We start from the raw sequence: 19,931 nt of genomic DNA on the forward strand, positions 1-19,931 counted from the left end.
CATAGATCAAAAATAGAACATACTGTGAACAAGCACCCACATCAAGAAAGTCACTGTTCTCAGCACCCTGAAAGCTCTCTAGTCTCTCCTTCCCCTTCCTGTTATTCTCTTCCTGGAGGATAACCACTGTCCCAAGAACAAGTTTGCTAGTTTTGAATTTTGTGTGTGTGTGTGCACATGCACAGTATATCAGTATAGCACACGCACACACACACACACACAAATGCATACATATATATAATGTAGTGTAACTTTTTTGTGTCTAACTTCTACTCAAGAGATGTTGGTTGCATTCATGTTGTTGCAAGTCGCTGCAGTCTTTTTCACATGGCTAGAGAGTATTCCACTGAACAGAGGTGTGGGGGGTGAGAGGATTCACCAGAGACAGAGTGGGGAACAGAACAGGCAGACTGACTGAAATACACAGCTGAGGGGAGGTGGGTGAGATAGGAGGGGTCTGCTGCGCCATGTGGGTTGCTCCCTGGCCAGCTAGGGGATCAAACTCTTGCTGCAGAGACTGTGGACAGCTTCATAGGTTGAGTCTTAAGCCCTTGCGCCACTAGGGAGGTCCAATTCAATGGTTTAAAGTAAATTTACAGTGGGGCCTCCCTGGTGGTGCAAGGGGTTAAAATGCAGCACTATGAGGCTGTCCGCAGCCACTGCAGTACGTGTTTAATTTCCGGCCAGGGAGATGACCCACATGGCCCAGCAGACCTCTCCTGTCTCACCAGCTGCTCCCCTGATATACATAGCAGTGTATTTCAATCTTCCTGTTCTGTTCCCCACTCTTTCTCTGGTGAGTCCTCTCACCCCCCTGCACCTCTGGCCTGTACCCCAGTTCTTGTATGCATAAATAAATCTTTTTTAAAAAAGTAAATTCACAGAGTTGTGTAACTATCCACACACTCAATTTTAGGACATTTTCATTACCTCATAGAAGACCCCCATATCCTTTAATGATAATTAAAGGATGATAATTCAACTTTATCACCACCTGCCCTACCAAGTTCTAAGCAACCACTAATCTACTTTTGACTCTAGAGATTTCTCTCTTCTGGAAATTCCATGTAAATGGAATCATATAATATGTGGTCTTTTGTGTCTGGTTTCTTTTATTTTGCAGTGTCTTCAAGGTTCATACATGTTGTAGCATGGATCAGCACTTCATTCTTTTTATGGCTGAATAATATTCCATAGTACAGATATACCACATATTGTTTATCATTCATCAGTTGATGATTATTTGGGTTGATTTTACTTTTTGGCTATTATGATTAATGTTGCTATAAACAATTCTGTACATGTTTTTGTATGGGTGTGTGTGTTCATTTCTCTTGTGTACATAGTAAGGAGTGGATTTGCTGCCAATTCTCTATTTGACAATTTCAGAAACTGCCAGATTGCTTTTGAAAGTGTCCACACTATCTTACATTCCTATGATAATGTTCAAAAAACCTTTTTATATGTTGCTTTTAATTGAATTGGAATATATAAAATAAAAAACTCAAATAGTACCAAAGGCTAGAAAGTTAAAAGGAATCTGTTCACTACCTCCACACCTTCTCAGGGTGACTCCCCAGAGGCCACCACTGTGGACCATTTCTTTAGTGTCTGTCCAGAAATTTTCTGCCATATATAAGCATTTATGTAAAAATATAGATTCCCCTAACAAATAAGACCACGCTACCTAGTGTTCTATTCTGTTCTTTTGTTTTCCTCTAACATAACACGTTTTGAAGATATTTCTATACCAGCATAGATAAATCTCTCCCATTCTTTTGAAAGACTGTATAGCACTTCTTGTATAAATGCATTATTATCTACGTAATTATATGTCATAGCTTACTCTTTTTGACAGTATAGTTGCTTCCAGATTTTTAAAATATTTTAAATATGCTGCAATGAGCATGACTTTAAAGATTTTTTTTGGTGCATGTCTAAATAAATTTTCTCAAAAAACTGCCCATCTTATACTCTTATGAGCACGAAGTACCCACACCCCTGCACCCTGGCCAGAGGATCATTACTGTGTGTTACCATTTTATATCCATCCATCCATCCATCCATCCATCCATCCATCCATCCATCCAGTCTGTCAGTTTGCTAGGCACAAGAATTCTTTCAACAAGTGTTCTATTCCTCACGCTACCTCTCCCTTGGACATGATAAGCGTCTTTTCCCATGTTATATTTTTCTACTTCATTTCTGTCCACGTGACTCGCTGAGGGGGGTGGGGGTTCAGTCCCCCAAGAGAAGGAGGTGGCGCCGCAGCCAGGACAGCTCACCTCGCAGCTCCGAGTGAGAACCGGCACGCACGACCCCCTTCCCAGTCGGGCCACCTGGGAGCCTCAAGGCAGCAGAGGGTGCTCTGGAGCCGGCGACCGGGCCCGCCCCCAGTGCTGTGCACCGCGCCCCCGTGACGTATTTCCGCGTCATCTGCCGCCGAGGCTCGTTCCTATTGGCTGTTGGCGAAGCCACGGGGGCGGGGCCGACTAGGTGTGTGGAAAAAGCTGCCGCCTCTGCTGGGGGCGGGGCGAGGCTTTCCCTGGCCCCGCCCCTCCCTCTTCCCCGCCCCCTGGCCCCTCCCAGGGACCGCTGCGCGGAGCTGCCCGGAGCGCGGCGCCCGCGGCGACTGCACTTTCCCGACAGTAGCTGGCTCGGGGCTCGGGTGCGCGCGCGGCGGGGCTGCTGGAACCTGAGGGCTCAGTTGACTGAGGGAGAGTGGGAGGGAATCCCGGGTGGCCGCGCTGCGCCAGCGGGGAAGCCCTTCGGTTCCCCAGCCCCCGGCGAGTGGGGCGGGGGCCCCCCGAGACCGCCACCGGCCCCTGGCGCAGGCGGGACGCGCGGGGCGCCCCCTCGAAGGCAGCCCTCAGGCTCTCCGCCCCGACTCGGCCGGGCGCAGCGGGCGCGGGGCAGCGCAGAGGGAGGAAGCCAGAGGGGCCGCCCTCTCCTCGGAGTTGGAAGCGCCTCTCCGGGTCCAAAATGCCCAAAAAGAAGCCGACGCCCATCCAGCTGAACCCGGCCCCCGACGGCTCCGCGGTTAACGGGACCAGCTCGGCGGAGTAAGTATGGGGTGCGCGGCGAGCGCCGGGCCGGGCTGGGGAGGCCCCCGCTGGGGCGCAGGAGCTGAGTCGGGTGTGCGCGGCGCGCGGGGCTCGGCTCCGGTTCGTCACGTACGGCTCGGGCGGGCAGAGGCGAGGAACTCCGGTCGCCGAGATATCGGTGACTAAGCACTGATTGTGCTCCTGACTCAGACCAGGGGACCGAGAGAGTCTCGACCCCCCTCCACCCCCAGGCCCGACCCTTTCAGTCACCCCTGGCCGCCGGCCATTCCCTTTTCCCCAAGGATATAAAAACTGGTTTGTCTTCCCCGCCCTCCCCAGCTGTTTTCTAAAAGCGATCCTCAGGGATTCTGGCCTATACGGAGAGAAGGGAGCAAACGTCTTGGAAAAAATTAAGATTTCATCTGCGTCTCTGAGACCGACTCATAGTGGGGAGCGTGGAGTCAGAGCCCGCGGGCAGCATCCTCACCTGGGTTCCTGACACCTGTGGGCTGCAACTGCCTCGGTGCGGGCCGCTGCCCGGCCAGCGGGGGCGGGTGTACACAGACTTCCCGGTGGCTGTTCCTTTGCCAATTGGGGGACTCCCGGCCCTTGTCCTTCCTTCTGGGAAACTATCTTGTTTGGAAGAGAGCGGCTTTCCTCTTCTTCATTGACTTCATTCATTCATTCAAGAAATCACTCCTCACCAATGACTCTCTGCCTCTCCTTGACCCTGAGCCCTAAACCCCTGAACTCCACTGCCATGGAAACCACACGCAAGCTGCATCCCTGCAGCCTCCTGTGAGCATAAACCAGCACTAATTCACTAAATAACGATGACGCTGTTTCATAGGGGTTTCTGAAGTCTCACAACTCTTTCAGGTCCGTGTAAGGGACAAGGCTGTATATGGGAGGGAACCCGCTATCTGGAGAAATAAAATCAGTGAAGACTTGGTTCTTAAACTTTTACCTGGACTCTGCATTCTGGAAACTAGGAAGCTAGCTGATGAGATGAATAAAGTAGACCTGGCCCTTCTGCCCTTTGCTGATCTCTATAACCTTCCTTCCTTTTTCTACATTGAATAGCCTGGGGACGGTTTGGCTTGGTGACTGTTGTCTGTCTCTGTAATGATGGAAAGACTGATGGTAGACTTGTGGTGTGAGCTCAGACCTCCTCCCATCAACCCTCTTCAATATTGTGGTGTCTGTTTTGCATGATATTGACTTGTACAGGTCACTGGATTGCTTTGTAAAACATTAGTTCGGTTTTATTGTATTTTGTCCACTGAAAACCCCCCAGGGCAGGGGAGTAAGTCTTCAGTAACCGTCAATGTTTTCAGGACAAGTTTTGATCACAGGACGAATATTAGTGACCTGGTCATCCTGCTCCTGTTTAATTTAGAAGGTGCATAGTAGACGTGCTTATTTTTTTTTTACTAATTGTGGCAGCACAGCTGTATTCTTGCAAAGGGGAGGAATTTCATTTCAAAAAAGAACAGGGAGGATGAGAAGAAACTATTCTGGAGTTAGTGGCAGAAGAATTTGGGTGGGACTGGGAGATTCTGAACAGTGGTTAAGAGGTTGGACTCTGGAATTAGTCTAAGATTGAAGCTTGGCTGTTACTCATGGCTTGTGTCTTGAAACAAGCATCTCAGTCTCTCTGTGGCTAGGTTTAGTTTTTTCATGTGTGAAAATGGGGCTAATAATAGAATTAACAGGGTAGTTGTGAAGATTAAATGAGCTAATACATAGTAAGCCTCCCATAAATGTTAGCTTCTGGTACTTTTGTTACAGGGTAAGTGTTGATAAGACTGAAGGAAAGGGAAGGTCATCTCCATTGATGGTGGTGAATGTGTGTGTGAAGGTGCCTTTGCTTCTGCATAAATGATTCTCCCTAGGTTAGTTTTTCATGCCATCTGCATCTACCTCCATGACTCACTGTGTTACAATAGGAGGCATCTTTGTGTAGGCTGCCTGAGACAAACAGGAACTGTTCCCCTACATTTCCTGGCACTAATGGGGAGAAAGCTGTACACATCTTCATCTTTCACCCTCGAGAGTGTTTCTCAAGCACCTGATGCTATTCTCTTGATTTTTGTGATTAGGACATAATTTGGGACATTATCATACAGAGTAAAAAAGAGAAAAAAAAATCCATTGAGCATAAATAACTCTTGGAACTGAATTGGTAAGGGTGCTTCTCTGTGGCTCCCTGGCACCTTGGTATTTTAATTCTAACATAGCCCTTGCCCTGCTCATTGAGTAGAGTCACACGGTACTTTACGCTTACGCAAGTTCTAGAGGGGGGAGGGGTCTTTGAAGATAAATGCAAAATATTTTTTTTCAAATTTTGTAAAAGCATGTGGCCATGTTGCATGGGTTCTAAGTGTTAGAATGATTATTAATTGGAAATAAGATAATATCATTCCCCTATTTAAAATATTTTCATGGTCCTGTTACAGTTAAAATAAGATCCAAATCCCTTATATCAGACTGTGAGATTCTGAGTGATCTACCCGCCATGGTCCCCCAACCCCCATCTCTTTAACCTCACTTCCTGCTGTTCCTTTCTTCTGCCACACTGGTACTCTTTCACTTCCTCCATGGCATGCTCTGAACTCTCTCCAGGCCCTTATATATGCTGTTCCCTTAGCTGGCATGAATCATCCCTTCCTTTCCCAGGCTAGGAAGGAAGCAATCTTCACCTCTGCTTAAATGTCATTTCCTCGTTGATGCTCATAGATCACCCAATCTATGGTAGGCTCCTTTTTCTTTCACCTGATTTTTAAATGACAGTTATTCGCTGTCTGTAATTTTTCACTTGGGTAATCTTAATGTCTGTTTCTCCCGTATACCATAAACTAAAAATTCACTGTCCTGTAAGTAGTACCTGGCACATAAGTACACAAATGTTTGTTGAATGATTCAATGAAATTTCTAATATTTGCACATGTTTTTAACCTTTTATATGCCTTTTCATTTTTTTCTTGTTTTTCCTTTTTTCTTATTTCCTTCCCTGCTTTTTTCACAGGCAGTCACCTTGTAACTCCACCCATTTGTTTGGATATGTGTGCACTTTTGGGAAGTAGATAGTATTGTTTTGTGTATTGCTGAAGGTATTAAATACTGTTGTGTATTCAGCCTTAAAAAAAGGAGCTCCTGCCATTGGTAGCAACATGAACCTGGAGAACATTATGCTAAGTGAAATAAGCCAGATACAGATAGAAAAGCACTGCATGATCTCATACGTGGAAACTGAAAGAGCCCAATCCCCTCCCTGGTGGCACAGGAGTTAAAGACAGCGCTACCAAGCTATTGCCAGCCACTACAGCACAAGTTCCATCCCCGGCTGGCCCGGGAGCAAACCCACATGGTACAGCAGACCTCTCCTGCCTGGCTCGCTGCTCCCCTCAGCAGTGTGTTTCAGTAGATCTACCTGTTCTGCTCCCCACTCTCTCTGGTGAATCCTCTCAAACCCCCCTCACCCCATACTTTTGGCTTATACCCCAGGTCTTGTATGCATAAATAAATAAATCTTAAAAAAAAAAGATTTTTTTTTTAAGCCCAATGCATAAAAGCAATAAAAGGTGATTATCAGAGGTGGGGAGAGGGGGGAATAGGGAGATGTTGGTCAAAAAGTAGAGTTGCAGCTATATAGGATGAATAAGTCTAGACCTCTGAAGAACAGCGTGATGACTATAGTTAATAATATTACATTGTATACCGGAAACTTGCTAACAGTACATTTCAGGTGTTCTTACTATACTCATATGAACGGTAACTCTGTGGGGAGATGGATATGTTAATTAGCTTAACTGTGATATAATCATTTCATCTATAGCGAAACATCATACAGTAGACCTTATAGATACTCAATTTTTATTAAAAAATACAATGGTGATATAAATCTGTATCTGTTAGGATAGTCTGGGTAACAGCTACCCATAGAGTCTCAGTTTAAAACACTTGCAGGTTAGTGAGAGGCTTTATTGACTGGAGTCTATCAGGTGCCCGTCCATGAAATATGCTTACATCAGAAAGGAAAATTGTGAACCACATTCTGGCTTTTAAAGTTTGAGCCTAGAGGGCCTCCCTGGTGGCTCAAGGGGTTAAGCTCCGCACTATGAAGCAACCCGCAGCCTCTGCAGCACAAGTTCGAACCCTGGCCTTCTAGGGAACAACCCACATGGCGAGGCAGACCTGCTACTGTCTCACCTGCTGCTTTTCAGTCAGTCTGCCTGTTCCGTTCCCCACTCTGTCTCTGGTGCATCCTCTCACCTCCCGCATCTCTGGCCTGTACCCCAGCTCTGGTATGCATAAATAAATAAATCTTAAAAAATTTATATAAAAAAAATTAAGTTTAGGCCTAGAAATGTCACATATCACTTTTGCTACCATTTCATTGGCGTAAGCAATTCACATGGCCTTGCTGACTCTCAAAGAGGATTGACCTTCTGGGAAGGAGGAGAACCAGGAATATTTGAACAGAAGCACTGACCACCCCAAAATTTGATTTTGATGTCTTAATCTTCTTTTGTATTTTTTAAGTCAAGCACCATGCTGTGGAATTCTCTTCATGATGCTATGTGTGTGTCTAGTTCATTAGTTCTCTTGGTTACAGAGCAGTCATGTGCTTGTATCACATTTTACTTATTTATTCCTCTAGAATTAGACAACCTAGGTTGTTTCTGACCTCCTGCTGCCTTAAACAGCATGACCGTAACCAACCTTATGCTAGGCTCCTTTGGGACCCTTGTGAGAATTTACTGTGATATAGTCTGGAGTGGGACAGTCTTCCAGCACCTTACCTCTCTTTCTAAGAGAGGAGACACATGCTTTATCTCTTTGCTTTTTTTTTTTTTAGAGGCATGTTTTTTTATTTGTTTGTTTGTTTGTTTGTTTTATACATGCACTGGGTACAGTCAGAAGCGCAGGAGGGTGAGAGAATTCACCGGAGCCAGAGCGGGGAACAGAGCAGGCAGAAGGACCCAAGTCCACTGCTGAGGGGAGCAGGGGGCGGCAGGAGAGGTCTGCGCACCATGTGGGACCCTCCTCCGGTGGCCGGGGAGTAGCCGGGGATCGAACCGGCGCCACAGAGGCCGCAAGCAGCTTCGCAACCCAGCGTTCAACCGCTGCGCCACCGGGGAGGCCCATTATCTCTTTGCTTTTTAAACACTTTTTCAGCTTTGTTTGAGAAAGCCTGCGCCCCTAGTAAAAATTGCAGCAGCAAATACAGGGTACTTCCCAGGACCTTATTTTTTTTCCTTTGACCTTAGACAAGAGTGCAAAGAGGCCTTTGTACTGTCTGACCTTTAGTTTCCTTATCTGTAAAGTGGACATGATAATGTTTACCAGATCTTTACCTAGTGGCCCTCAAGGCCTACCTGATGGGGTCTGTCTTTTTAACATGTGCACTCCAGTAGTGCACATTTCTGTTGCAAAGCCTTTCCACTTTACCACTCCTTCTGTCTGAAGGTTCTTCTTTAAATACGCACATGACTCTCTTCCTCATTTCCTTCAAACCTCTGCTCACATGTGTCCCCACCAGGGCCATCTGTGATCACTTTAATGTAGCACTCCCATCATTTCCACTCCTCCATTTCACAATGTTTTTCTTCATAGTACTTAAGATTAATGTTGCATTGTGTATAAGTATTTCTCTGTCCTTGCCCTCATCCCCCTTAAAATGTAAGATTCATGAGGGCTGTGCCATGACTTTCTTCCTTACCCTATGTGGAGAACAGTATTTGGCTCATAACAGGTACGCGGTAGATACTGTTAATTACATTATTGACCAGTTCCTATCTTGAAAAAGTATTGTGATGATAATACATATGGGGCTTCCCTGGTGGCTCAGGGGTTAAAATCTCAATGCCATCAAGCTATCGCCAGCCACTGCAGCATGAGTTCAATCCCTGGCCGGGGAGCTAACCCACATGGCACAGCAGACCTCACTTGTTTTGCCTGCTGCTCCTCTCAGCAGTGTATTTCTTTTTTTTTTTTTTTAAAGATTTTTTTATGCATACAAGAACTGGGGTACAGGCCAGAGGTGTGGGAGGTGAGAGGAGTCACCGGAGAGAGAGTGGGGAACAGAACAGGCAGATTGACTGAAATACACTGATGAGGGGAGCAGCAGTCGAGTCAGGAGAGGCCTTCAGCAGTGTATTTCAGTAGATCCGCCTGTTCTGCTCCCCACTGTCTCTGGTGAATCCTCTCTCTCTCTCTCTCTCTCTCTCTCTCTCATACACACACACACACACACACACACACACACACCCCACCTCTGGCCTACACCCACAGTTCTTCTATGCAAAAATAAATAAATCTTAAAAAAAAAAAAGAAAATACATATGAAGGTGCTTTGAGGACTCTAAGGTGCTGAAGAAACAGGAGGGTGTGCATTGTTTGGCCTTGGTGGTATCCATAGATTTTGGATTTTGAATGGTTTCAATAGAACCCTGACACACTCAGAATTATTTAATTATTGAATTCAGAGCATAGTTCAAAACATCAGCAGCTTTAGAAAGGACACATCTGTTAGAAGGTAAAGGCCCTTAGGGAAGGGAATAGAAAGATTGAGACAAGTTGATTTTTTTTTGGGGGGGGGCTGTCTCATGGCCTCTTCTGGGATATGAACTATGATAACTAGGAGCTTTTGAAGTAGTTTTACATTGATCTTGTCATTTTGAACCTGAATGCTTCTGTTGGGTCACTGCTGCATTAAGCAGTAATGATGCTCTTTTTTTTTTTTTTTAATAGAGGCATGCTTTATTTATTTGTTTGCTGGTTTGTTTTGTTTATACAAGCACTGGGTACAGTCAGAAGCGCGGGAGGGTGAGAGAATTCACCAGAGCCAGAGCGGGGAGCAGAGCAGGCAGAAGGACTGAAGTACACTGCTGAGGGGAGCAGCGGGCGGCAGGAGAGGTCTGCACGCCATGTGGGACCCTCCTCTGGTGGCCGGGGAGCAGCCGGGGATCGAACCGGCGCCGCAGAGGCCGCGCGCAGTTTCGCAACCCAGCGCTCAACCGCTGCGCCACCGGGGAGGCCCAATGATGCTCTTTTGAGAATGGCTTTAGGTGAAAATAAGTCATGTCCTTGAGAAGAACATCTCTACTGTTGTTGCTGCAGATACAGAAATGGTAGAGAAAATTGTAAAGATCACTTAATCCATACAAGGAGATGTGTAGGGTTCTTGTTTGAACAGAAACACAAAATTTCTTCTCTTGTGCATCTTTGACAGAAAAGAAGACTTCAGTGAAGGAGCTGTTGGGCCTGCTCACTCATCTAGTTTGATTTTCCTCTTCCAGTTCACCTGCAGTGGTTCACACTGACTCATCCTTTTACTGTCTTCCCTTCCCCCAGCATACTGCTTCTTACCTTTGATCTTGCCCACATGGTTTCCTTTGTCTGGAATGCCCTTCTCCACCTCTCCACATGGTCTTCTTCTGTTTTTGCATTTGCCAACATGCTTTAACCTCTAGGAGGGTAAGGGCCATTTCTGTTTTAATTCCCCTCCATCTCTCATAGGGAATGAATAAATGCTAAGACCTAACATAAAACTCATTTCCCATGGAACCTTTTCTGAGCCAGGTCCATGTTGTGCTAGGGGGTCAAAGCTTTGTTATGCCACTTCTTAATTGTTGGCCCTGGGCTTGTCATTTAACTTGGGTGAGCCTTAGTTTTCCTCATCAATAAAGTAAGGGTGGTAATATAACCAATCTGTGAAGAAAGTAGGGCAGGTGAGTATCATCCAAAATGTATATGAAGCATTTTGTAATAACTAGAGTGCTCTCCAAATGGGAAGTGGCATTAATGATGCTAGTTCTGATTTCTTCCTTCTTAGAAAACTGACTCATTCTTTTTTTTAAGATTTATTTATGCATACAAGAACTGGGGTACAGGCCAGAGGTGCAGGGGGGTGAGAGGATTCACCAGAGACAGAGTGGGGAACAGAATAGGCAGATTTACTGAAATACACTGCTGAGGGGAGCAGCAGTTGAGTCAGGAGAGGTCTGCTGTGCCATATGGGTAGCTCCCTTGCCAGGGATCCAACTCATGCTGCAGTGGCTATGGGTAGCTTCATAAGTTGCATCTTAACCCCTTGCGCCACCAGGGAGGCCCTGACTCTTTTATTCTTAATACCAAATTGAAATTGGTGATAAATCATGTTAATTTAAACATCTTAATGCTGCATATTCTTTTATTTTTTTAAAAGATTTATTTATTTATGCATATAAGAACTGGGGTACAGGCCAGAGGTGTGGGAGGTGAGAGGAGTCAACAGAGACAGAGTGGGGAACAGAACAGGCAGACTGACTGAAATACACCGCTGAGGGGAGCAGTGGGCAAGACAGGAGAGGTCTGCTGCGCCATGTGAGTAGCTCCCTGGCCAGATAGCTTCACACTGCTGTGCTTAACCCCTTGTGCCACCAGGAAGGCCCTGCATGTCCTTTTAAAATCTATCCCAAACCTGCCTCTGATCAAGCCTTGAGTCCTAACTAACAATTTACAGCAAATACGGGGACAAGGAAACAAATTAAATGACTAGGAGGAAACAATCAGATAAATATAGGATGCAGATCATTCTCTAAGACAAATGGCCCAGTCTCTTTAAAAAGTCATGGGGGGAAAAGTGAAGAGTGTGGTTATTTTAGAATAAGAGATTAAGAAGATGTGCCAACCCAGTGTAATGCATACACCCTGATTGGGTAGTAAAAAAAAAAAAAAAAACAGCAGCAGCTATAAAATGCATTTTTGGTACAATTGTGGACATTTGAATAGAGACACTGATTTTTTAGAGGTAATAGTATAATATTTTTGTAAGAGATACTGTAGGTGATGCATGAAACTTTGAAATGGTTCAGGGAAAGAAAAACATACAAAATGGATAAAGCGAAAGGGGCAAATGCTCACAATTGTATATTTTAGTTGGTTAGTTTGTGAGTTTCACAGTTTTATTTTTTCCAGTTTTCTATATATTTGGGAAATTTCATATATTTAAAAAAATACCCAAAGTGTGAAATTTATCCCATGCCAGCTCACATTCTCCCTTTTATCTTTTTGGTCTGTTTTATGTAATAGATAACAAATTATATGTAATATCATTTTTATGATAACACTTTCTTATTCAATAGTGAATCTTCCTGATATATTGAGAAAACAAAGCAAGAGAACCCACAGGCTGGAAGAAAAAGAGGCAAGCCTGAGAAGAAAGCTTAGGGTCTCAATTTGTTTGTTGTTCTCTCCCAGATACTGCCACCTCTGAAAAATCATCCTGATCTCTAATTGCCACCACTTGATTGTTTTTCCTTCATGTCCTATGTCCTGATTCTGCTGCTTGAAAATCCAGGAGAGCTAATGGGAGGCTCCTGTACCTGTTGGCTAAGTTCACTCCTCCCAAGATGAATAGCATTTTGTTTTAAAAAGAACAAGTGTTCTCTGAATCCCAGTGCTAGGGCTCCACTGCTAAAAATGTTGATCCTGCCTCAGATTTCTCCATTTTCTTGGTGTAGCTCCCAGGGGCATACTGCTTTGATGTCAGCAAGGGAGTCAGATTAAGAATTTAGAAGGGGAGTTGAAGAAAAAAGTGGACAAGGGTTGAGTGACCTCTTTTCCCTCCACCCTTCGAGTATTTGCCTGCTTAAACGCAACTTAAGTATCTATTGAACTTATAAACTACCTACAGGTATTTAATTTTCCAGTTTAACTTTTTCCTTAAATTTCCAGTTTATACATATTTATATTTGTGATCATTTGATGAGTCTTTACTTCCCCGCTCCCTACCTGCTTTTTATACACAGACATAATTCTCACACTTGCCCTTTTTTTGGCTGAAGAGGATTTTATAGGGTCTGGCTATGCAAATGATACTTTGTTGATTATTTAGGTGGTTCACTTGATACTCTTGTAAATGTTTTTGAACCAATTTGTCTTGTTCTGCTTTTAGATTAATTCATACACTGAATCAGAGGCAATGAACCATGTTACTGCTGTTGTTACATATTAACTAATTCATTCCAAAAGAAGAACCAATTTACAACATAAATTTCAACTGTTTCCTTAAGCCTAAGGAAATTTGTTTTTAAGTTTAGTGATTTTTGATAGTTGAATAGCTTAAGGGCTTCTATAAACTCGTTCTGCTTTACTTTAATTGTTAACTAGGCTGTATTTTGTAAATGGAATTCTTTTCTGTATTCATCAATTCAGTTTAAATTAGTACTTGTTGAATGCTTCCTGAATATAATTCTCTGTGCTGGACGCTGTAGGTAGGTAAGGTTATCTTTGCATCCTAGAATCTTAAAATCTCCTATGGGGAGAGGTTGCAGGGCACAAGAAAAAGGAAATACATGGCTTCAGAGTAAGAAAAATGTCCCCAGAGAAGAGGCACAAAGGAAGTACTGTCCAAGCTCATGCAGAGGAGGAAGAAGGCACATCCAGCAGGGCAGATTAGGAGAGACTTTAGGAGGGGATGACATTTGAGCTGGGTCTTGAAGGATGGCTAAGATTTCCATGGGGAGGAGGGGCCTGGCAGGAAGAGAGCTCAAGATGAGCAGCTTCACACAAGTGGGAAAACTTGGGATGTGGGGAGGACCCAGCACTTAACTGAATGTGCTGGGTGCATCTGTGCAGGTCATAGGAGATGAAGCTGGAGAGGTAGGTGGGGTGGTTTTGTGGTATCAGGCTGAACATTTTATAAAAACCACAGGCAAACTTTTCTTCCCTTCTGATCATGTTGAAGAAATAAGTCTAAATAGTTATATGCACTTTTAATTTATTTTTGTTAATTCATGTGTTTTGTTAACCCATACGCAAGTACTTGTCTTTTTGGTTTTTTGAAGCAATAGGTCAGAGTGCTTTGCATTTTGAAAGTTTTATAAATTATATAGTTACTACATCATCTTTTGAGATGTTTTTCTTTTATGTCATATTACTAAAATAGTTTTTATCTTCAAAAGCATGTTTTTGTAATGAGATACTCTTCTTCACAACTAGCCTTTTCCTCTCCTTGATATGGTTAATACTAATTCCAGATGAATTAATTTGTTGTTGTTGTAAGGTACAAGTTTTTCCCACTATCCAAAAGTGGACTTTCCTATTTGGTATGGTTTAGTAGATTATGTTTGGAGCATGGGAACAATATTATCATCAATTTATTTGAAAAATTTTTTTGAGTGTTCAGAGACCTATAAAATAACCTACCAAATCATACCAAATAGGAGAATCCTACTTTAGGATAGTAGGGGAAAATTTGAATGAGTCCAAGTTAATTTTCCTCCACAATGATTTGTAGTATGTTTTTGGAGTTTGTTAAATATGAATTATTTACCTATCTATTGTATTTTCAGATTTAACTTTATTTGGTCTTTATATTTTAATCTGTAAATTTTCTTTTAAATTCACTCATATAGGTTTTTTGTTAAGCTATAGTTAAAATATAACTATTTCAAGTGTACAACATGATTCATTATTTGTATATTTTAGGAAATGATCACAATAAGCCCAGTTAACAATCATCACCACATAGTTATAATTTTTTCTCCTGTAATGAGGATTTTTAAGATCTACTTTTTTTTAAAGATATATTTATTTATATAAGAGCTGGGGTATAGGCCACAGGCGTGGGAGGGTGAGAGGATTCACCTAAGACAGAGCAGAGAGCAGAACAGGCAGACGGACTGAAAGCACTGCTGAGGGGAGCAGCGTGCAAGACAGGAGAGGTCTTGCCGTGCCATGTGGGTATCTCCCTGGCTGGCCAGGAATCGAACCCGGGCTGCAGAGGCTGCGGACAGCTTCACAGCGCTGCGCTCAACCCACAGCACCACCGTGGAGGCCCTAAGATCTATTTTGTAGTATGATAATTTTTTTTGATAGCTTTAAGGAAAACTTAAAAAATGTTTATGGTGTACTTTCCATTTATTTAATGTCTCCTTTTCTTTCTCCTCTTATGGTATTATAGTTTCTTCTGAATAATTCTCTTGTGTCCATGTTGGGGAGAAAGGAGTTATATCCTGAGTTAATATTTCAGATACTTAACAGCTTTAAGCTAAAGTGATGAACATTTTTTTAATTTGTATTTTCCATCTTGACTATGGTTTGATTTATACACGTTAATATCCTGCAACTTGTTAAATTCACTTCAGTAATTTTTGCAGTGAATATATATGCATTTCTAGATTTACTGGTGTCATCTGCAAAATATAATTTAATTTGTTCCTCTCAATAGCTTTTTCATTTTATAGCCATCTCATCTTACATCTCTCTCAGTAACAGTTCTTGTGCCCCAGGGGAACACTATTAAGTATAACAAGGTTTCCCAAGGACCTTCAGGCCAGAAACTTTTCTGTTCTTTCCCAGGAGCCCTGAAAATAGGAAACATCTGCCCAGCTTTTAGAAGCAGAACCTTTTAGGACTGGTTGGAACCTTACAGATCTAACTCCTCTTCATTTGCAAGATGAGGAAACCAGATCCAGAGAGGGGAAGGAACTTGCTTAGAGTTCTCACAGCCAGAATAGAAAGAGATGGTGGCGTTTTTATTTCAACTCAGATTTTCTTATAATGCATTTATTACATTTTCACTTGGGACATTTACTATGAAATTTTTCCAAGTAAACCCAACACTGAATTTTGATAATTCTGCTCAACTATCATTAAAAAAAAAAAAATCAAACCTCTTTTCAAGTAATACTCTGAAGTTCTGGAAAAAGAAGACTCTTTTCATATCACCACTCTCCTAGGTAGTTGAGGGAAAAAGGAAGAAGGAAATGGGGGGAGAGGGTATTTTAGTCCAGGATCCTTAGTAGGAGGGCCTATTTTTAAACTTCGTAATGTCAGTTTTAAATGCAGTGGTTTTCAAAATAACCACAGACAAAAGTCCCCTTGAAATGAATGCCTCTCTGGAATTGACCTATTTTGAGTTAAACTGTTACTAAGAAAGGTTCAGAATCTCCAAGCCTCTTAAGTACTTTTACTTTACAGACAAAGGGTAACAATTGAATTGAGTAAATGATCCACAAGGTTCCAGATTCTGGTTAAATCTTGAAATTTGGGGGTTGAAAGGAGAAGATATCACTAAATTAGCCATATTGTTATGTTACAGATTTGTCTGTTTCTAGGTTATGTTTCCTTCTTTATTGAGTATAACTTATCTATTCAGGTTAGCTTTGAAAAAGTACATCAGATTATTACATTTGAGAGTCCAAACTCAAAATTATTTGCCCTGTTTTATTTCATGTCATCCTTCAATAAACAATCCTTCAAGAATACCCTTCTGGGGGGAGAGCTTAGAAGTTAGCAAGAATTCCAAGCTAAACTGTAACCTTTTATCTAATGACTTACTCAAATCCAGATTGAAATCTTATCAAAATATCAGCCTGTGTTTTACCTTCTCCCTTGCCCTCAGAGCTGTGGAAGAAGAGAGCAGCTTAGCAATCCAATAATTAGTAATAGAAAATCTGTGCCGCTTATCTTAGACGTTCATTTTTGTCCACTGATAAAACTTGGCCATTGGAACCATGGAAAGATTCCATTCATCAAAGGAAAGACCAGTGAAATATTTGAAATGCCTTTTAAAATATATTGATTTAGAGGTTTCAATACTTTTATTATTTTACTGGAACACTCCTAAAGCATGTCTCCTTTGCTTTATTTTAGTAACTAACTAATGCTGGGTTAGCCATAAATGTAACTTGCTGCATTTCTATTTCTGCATATCTTAAATCACCAATTACTAAGAAAAAAAATGCCAAAAGCATTTCCAAATAACAGAAGAAGCCATAAAGTTTTTTATTAGGGGAAGTCAAAGGGAGAGTTAGTGAGGAAAGTACCAGAAACTACCAACAGGTGTTTTGGTTACACTGAATGAAGTCTCAGCTTGATATTCAATCACTGGGAAGAGTTTGTGAATTCCTGAATCCTGGGGTGAGGAGCAGGGGACACAGGATAAGCGGAAATCAGCCATTCCGGAGGCACAGAGGGCTTGGATTACTGGAGGCTAGCCCGCAGCTGAGGACCTGGAACAATTCCTGAGCAAGTAGCTGCCCTAAAAGACAATGGCTGTATTTGTAGGGCCATAGCTGTTAATCATGCAGTAATAATTTAGGATGAATTCTAGATAGGAAAGGAATTATAGAATGAAGTTGAAGGACAAACCTTTTGTCCCTAAAGGGCATCATACTAGAAAAATAACTTCCACTTATTAATGACCTAACTGGTCTATTTATATCCATTATCTTGAGTTTACGCTAAAATTGTACAAGAAAGACTATATTCTTTTTTTTTTTTTTTTTGAAGATTTATTTATTTATTTATGCAAGCACTGGGTACAGTCAGGAGCAGGGGAGGGTGAGAGAATTCACCAAAGCCAGAGCAGGGAGCAGAACAGGCAGACTGATGAAGTACACTGCTGAGGGGAGCAGCAGGCGCGGCAGGAGAGGTGTGTGCGCCGTGTGGGACCCTCGCTGGTGGGCGGGGATCGAACCGGCACTGCAGAGGCTGCGGGCAGCTTTGCAGCCCAGTGCTCAACTGCTGTGCCACTGGGGAGGCCCCAAGAAAAACCATATTCTTTTGTACAAATAGGGAAAATGAAGTTCAGGGAAGTTAAGTAATTTTCACAGGGTAGCGCAAGTGAGTGGTTGTTCCAAGTGTAGAAGCCAGGTCTGTCCCTGTCTAACACCCATTCTCTCTCCACATGGCCCTCCAAAGATGGTGAAAATGTTAGAGGTCCTCTAAAAGCTGTACTCTTCAAAACTGTAGTCCTATATAACCATTCACATTTTAATTAAATAAGGTTTATTTCATTTAATTTTTAAAAAAATTCATGCAGTTTTTATATTGTTGTTCATTCTCCTCTCATTTGTAATCCCCATAAAAATATCACCTCCGAGACACCTGTGAATCATCACTATAGTCTCTTGTGCTCTTCCCTTCTGTGATAAATAAAGTTTAAAAATCAGTTCCTAAGTTGCAATAGCCAGGCTTCAGGAGCTCAGTGGCCACAAGTGGCTAGTAGCAGCTGTGTTGCACGCATAGAATATAATTCCATCACTGCAAAAATTCTGTTAGCATCTAGAGGCATTTTATTTTGCAAAGGAGAAAATGAAGGAAATAACTTGTTCAGTGTCATACATCTAATACATCCGCTGGTGGCCTGCTGGCTTTCCCTAGGTTCCACACACTCTTAAAAAAAAAAAAAAAAAAAAGAGTAGAATGGAGAACAGAAGCTTGCCTGCGAACTAGTTTTTCTCTGAAGGTACAGCCCTATGTGTTCCCAAGTTCAAAGGGCATGTCCGGATTAGTTTCCTCCAGGGAAATGAAAGATGTCTGTTGCAAAGGAATTCCACGCTTAATGTATGAAATAGCACTTTGATTCCTCCTGGTTCTTTCTCTGCCTTCCTACCAAGCACTTTGTAATTGAACTTGCAGCTGCTAACCATTTGTCTTCCAAACAAGGCCAACTTCAAAACAGTTCAAGTGACCAAGTTATGTAGATTTTGAATGCAAGCAGCTGCCTGTTAAATTTGCTATTGATTTCAATGGCGTTTGTGTTAGGGGCAAATAGATTCCCATTATGACCAAAATTACAATAGATTTCCAACGTGCATGGTAGAATTTAGATGTGTTAACAGTACATACTTACCCAAATAAATAAATAACTCCCCAAATAGTACAAGACCTCATATATGTGCCAGGCACTGGGCTGAGAGATGTTCAAAAAGGACTTGTGCTGAAAATTGAAATGGATGCCAAGGTTATAGATGAATCAGATGCATTTTAAATTCTTGTCTGAATTTTACCGTTAGTATTTGCCATCCACATATCTACCTATTTAGACCTAAAATTCAGTAAAAGCTCTAGTTTGAATCATAACTTTGAAGTAAAGTGAAGAATCATGTACAAATGTCCTTTTAGTCGATGCTATTAAAGACACTTAAATTATACCCTCTGGCGGCTAAATGACAGTCAAACGTGTATGTCTGTGCATTTGGGGGATGGGCACGTGGGAACAAAAAGGAGGCATTGTACTGGGATAATATTTTTAGGAAGCCTAAATGTGAGGTTTAATTTCAGCACAACAGACTCATGGTTTAGAAAGTTGTCTTTCAGAAATGGAGAAATTAAAGTTTTGGGGTTTTTCTTGAAAAATATTACAGTCATGTGCAGGAGTCTGCTTAGAGAGATTAAAAACAGAGAAATTGGGATAATGGCAAGCTGTGCAAGGAAGTGAGTCTTCCCTGAAAGTGCTAACTCCGTTGGAGAGGACTCTAAAGATGATGGAGGCAGCTGGAAGGAAGCCTGATATCTGATCTTTCTAACTGCCTGAGATCCTGTGGTGGTTGGGAAGGGGCGAGGGGGCAGCCAACTCCCTGCATTGTTTTGTAGAATAGGCTCAGATTCCTAGAAATTGGGGAATAGATTTAGGGGATTTGGGAGTCTACAGGCCCAATTCAGGGTAACCTGAAGGGGCTGTACTGTTCACCTGTCATCATGGAGCTTATCTTGGTGCTGGCCCTGCTTGGAAGAGCCCAGCTTCCCCATCAGATGTTGCATGAATGTTTATGCCTCCACAGGAGTTTGGTTTGAATCAGAGGCTAAATTCTCTTCCAGAGGGGACTGAAAGTCTGTAGGCTTCAGAATTTTCAGACTGCAATGTTTTTGAATAACAGTGCTTTGTATTGAGGTGGAGTGTGCCATCTCAGCTCCTTCCCTGATACAGCTGTTAATTCATCACATGATCACTCTGTGCCTGCTCCTCTACAAAATGGGGTGTTGGTAGTGCCTCCCTACCTGTGTGTGTTTAGATTATGAGCTCTACATGATCGTTAGGTCACCACTGACCACACTTTCAAGCTATCAGTAGATATTAACTTGATTCAATTTTGTTGTTGCAAGGAA

General features: G+C 42.5%; 1 protein-coding gene across 2 annotated transcripts in view; it reads left to right on the top strand.

Annotated features, from left to right (window-relative positions):
- Positions 1-2,982: 2,982 nt before the first annotated feature.
- MAP2K1 (mitogen-activated protein kinase kinase 1) overlaps positions 2,983-19,931 on the top strand; it is a gene marked incomplete at its 5' end in the record, with an annotated part of 78,608 nt that continues 61,659 nt past the window's right edge. For both annotated transcript variants that reach the window (XM_084239911.1, XM_084239912.1), the window contains one exon: positions 2,983-3,062. In XM_084239911.1, coding sequence (XP_084096037.1) covers positions 2,983-3,062 — 80 coding nt within the window. The remainder of the gene's footprint in view (positions 3,063-19,931) is intronic.

Source organism: Talpa europaea (assembly GCF_964194135.1).
Source record: "Talpa europaea genome assembly, chromosome: 8".
Classification (NCBI taxonomy): domain Eukaryota; kingdom Metazoa; phylum Chordata; class Mammalia; order Eulipotyphla; family Talpidae; genus Talpa; species Talpa europaea.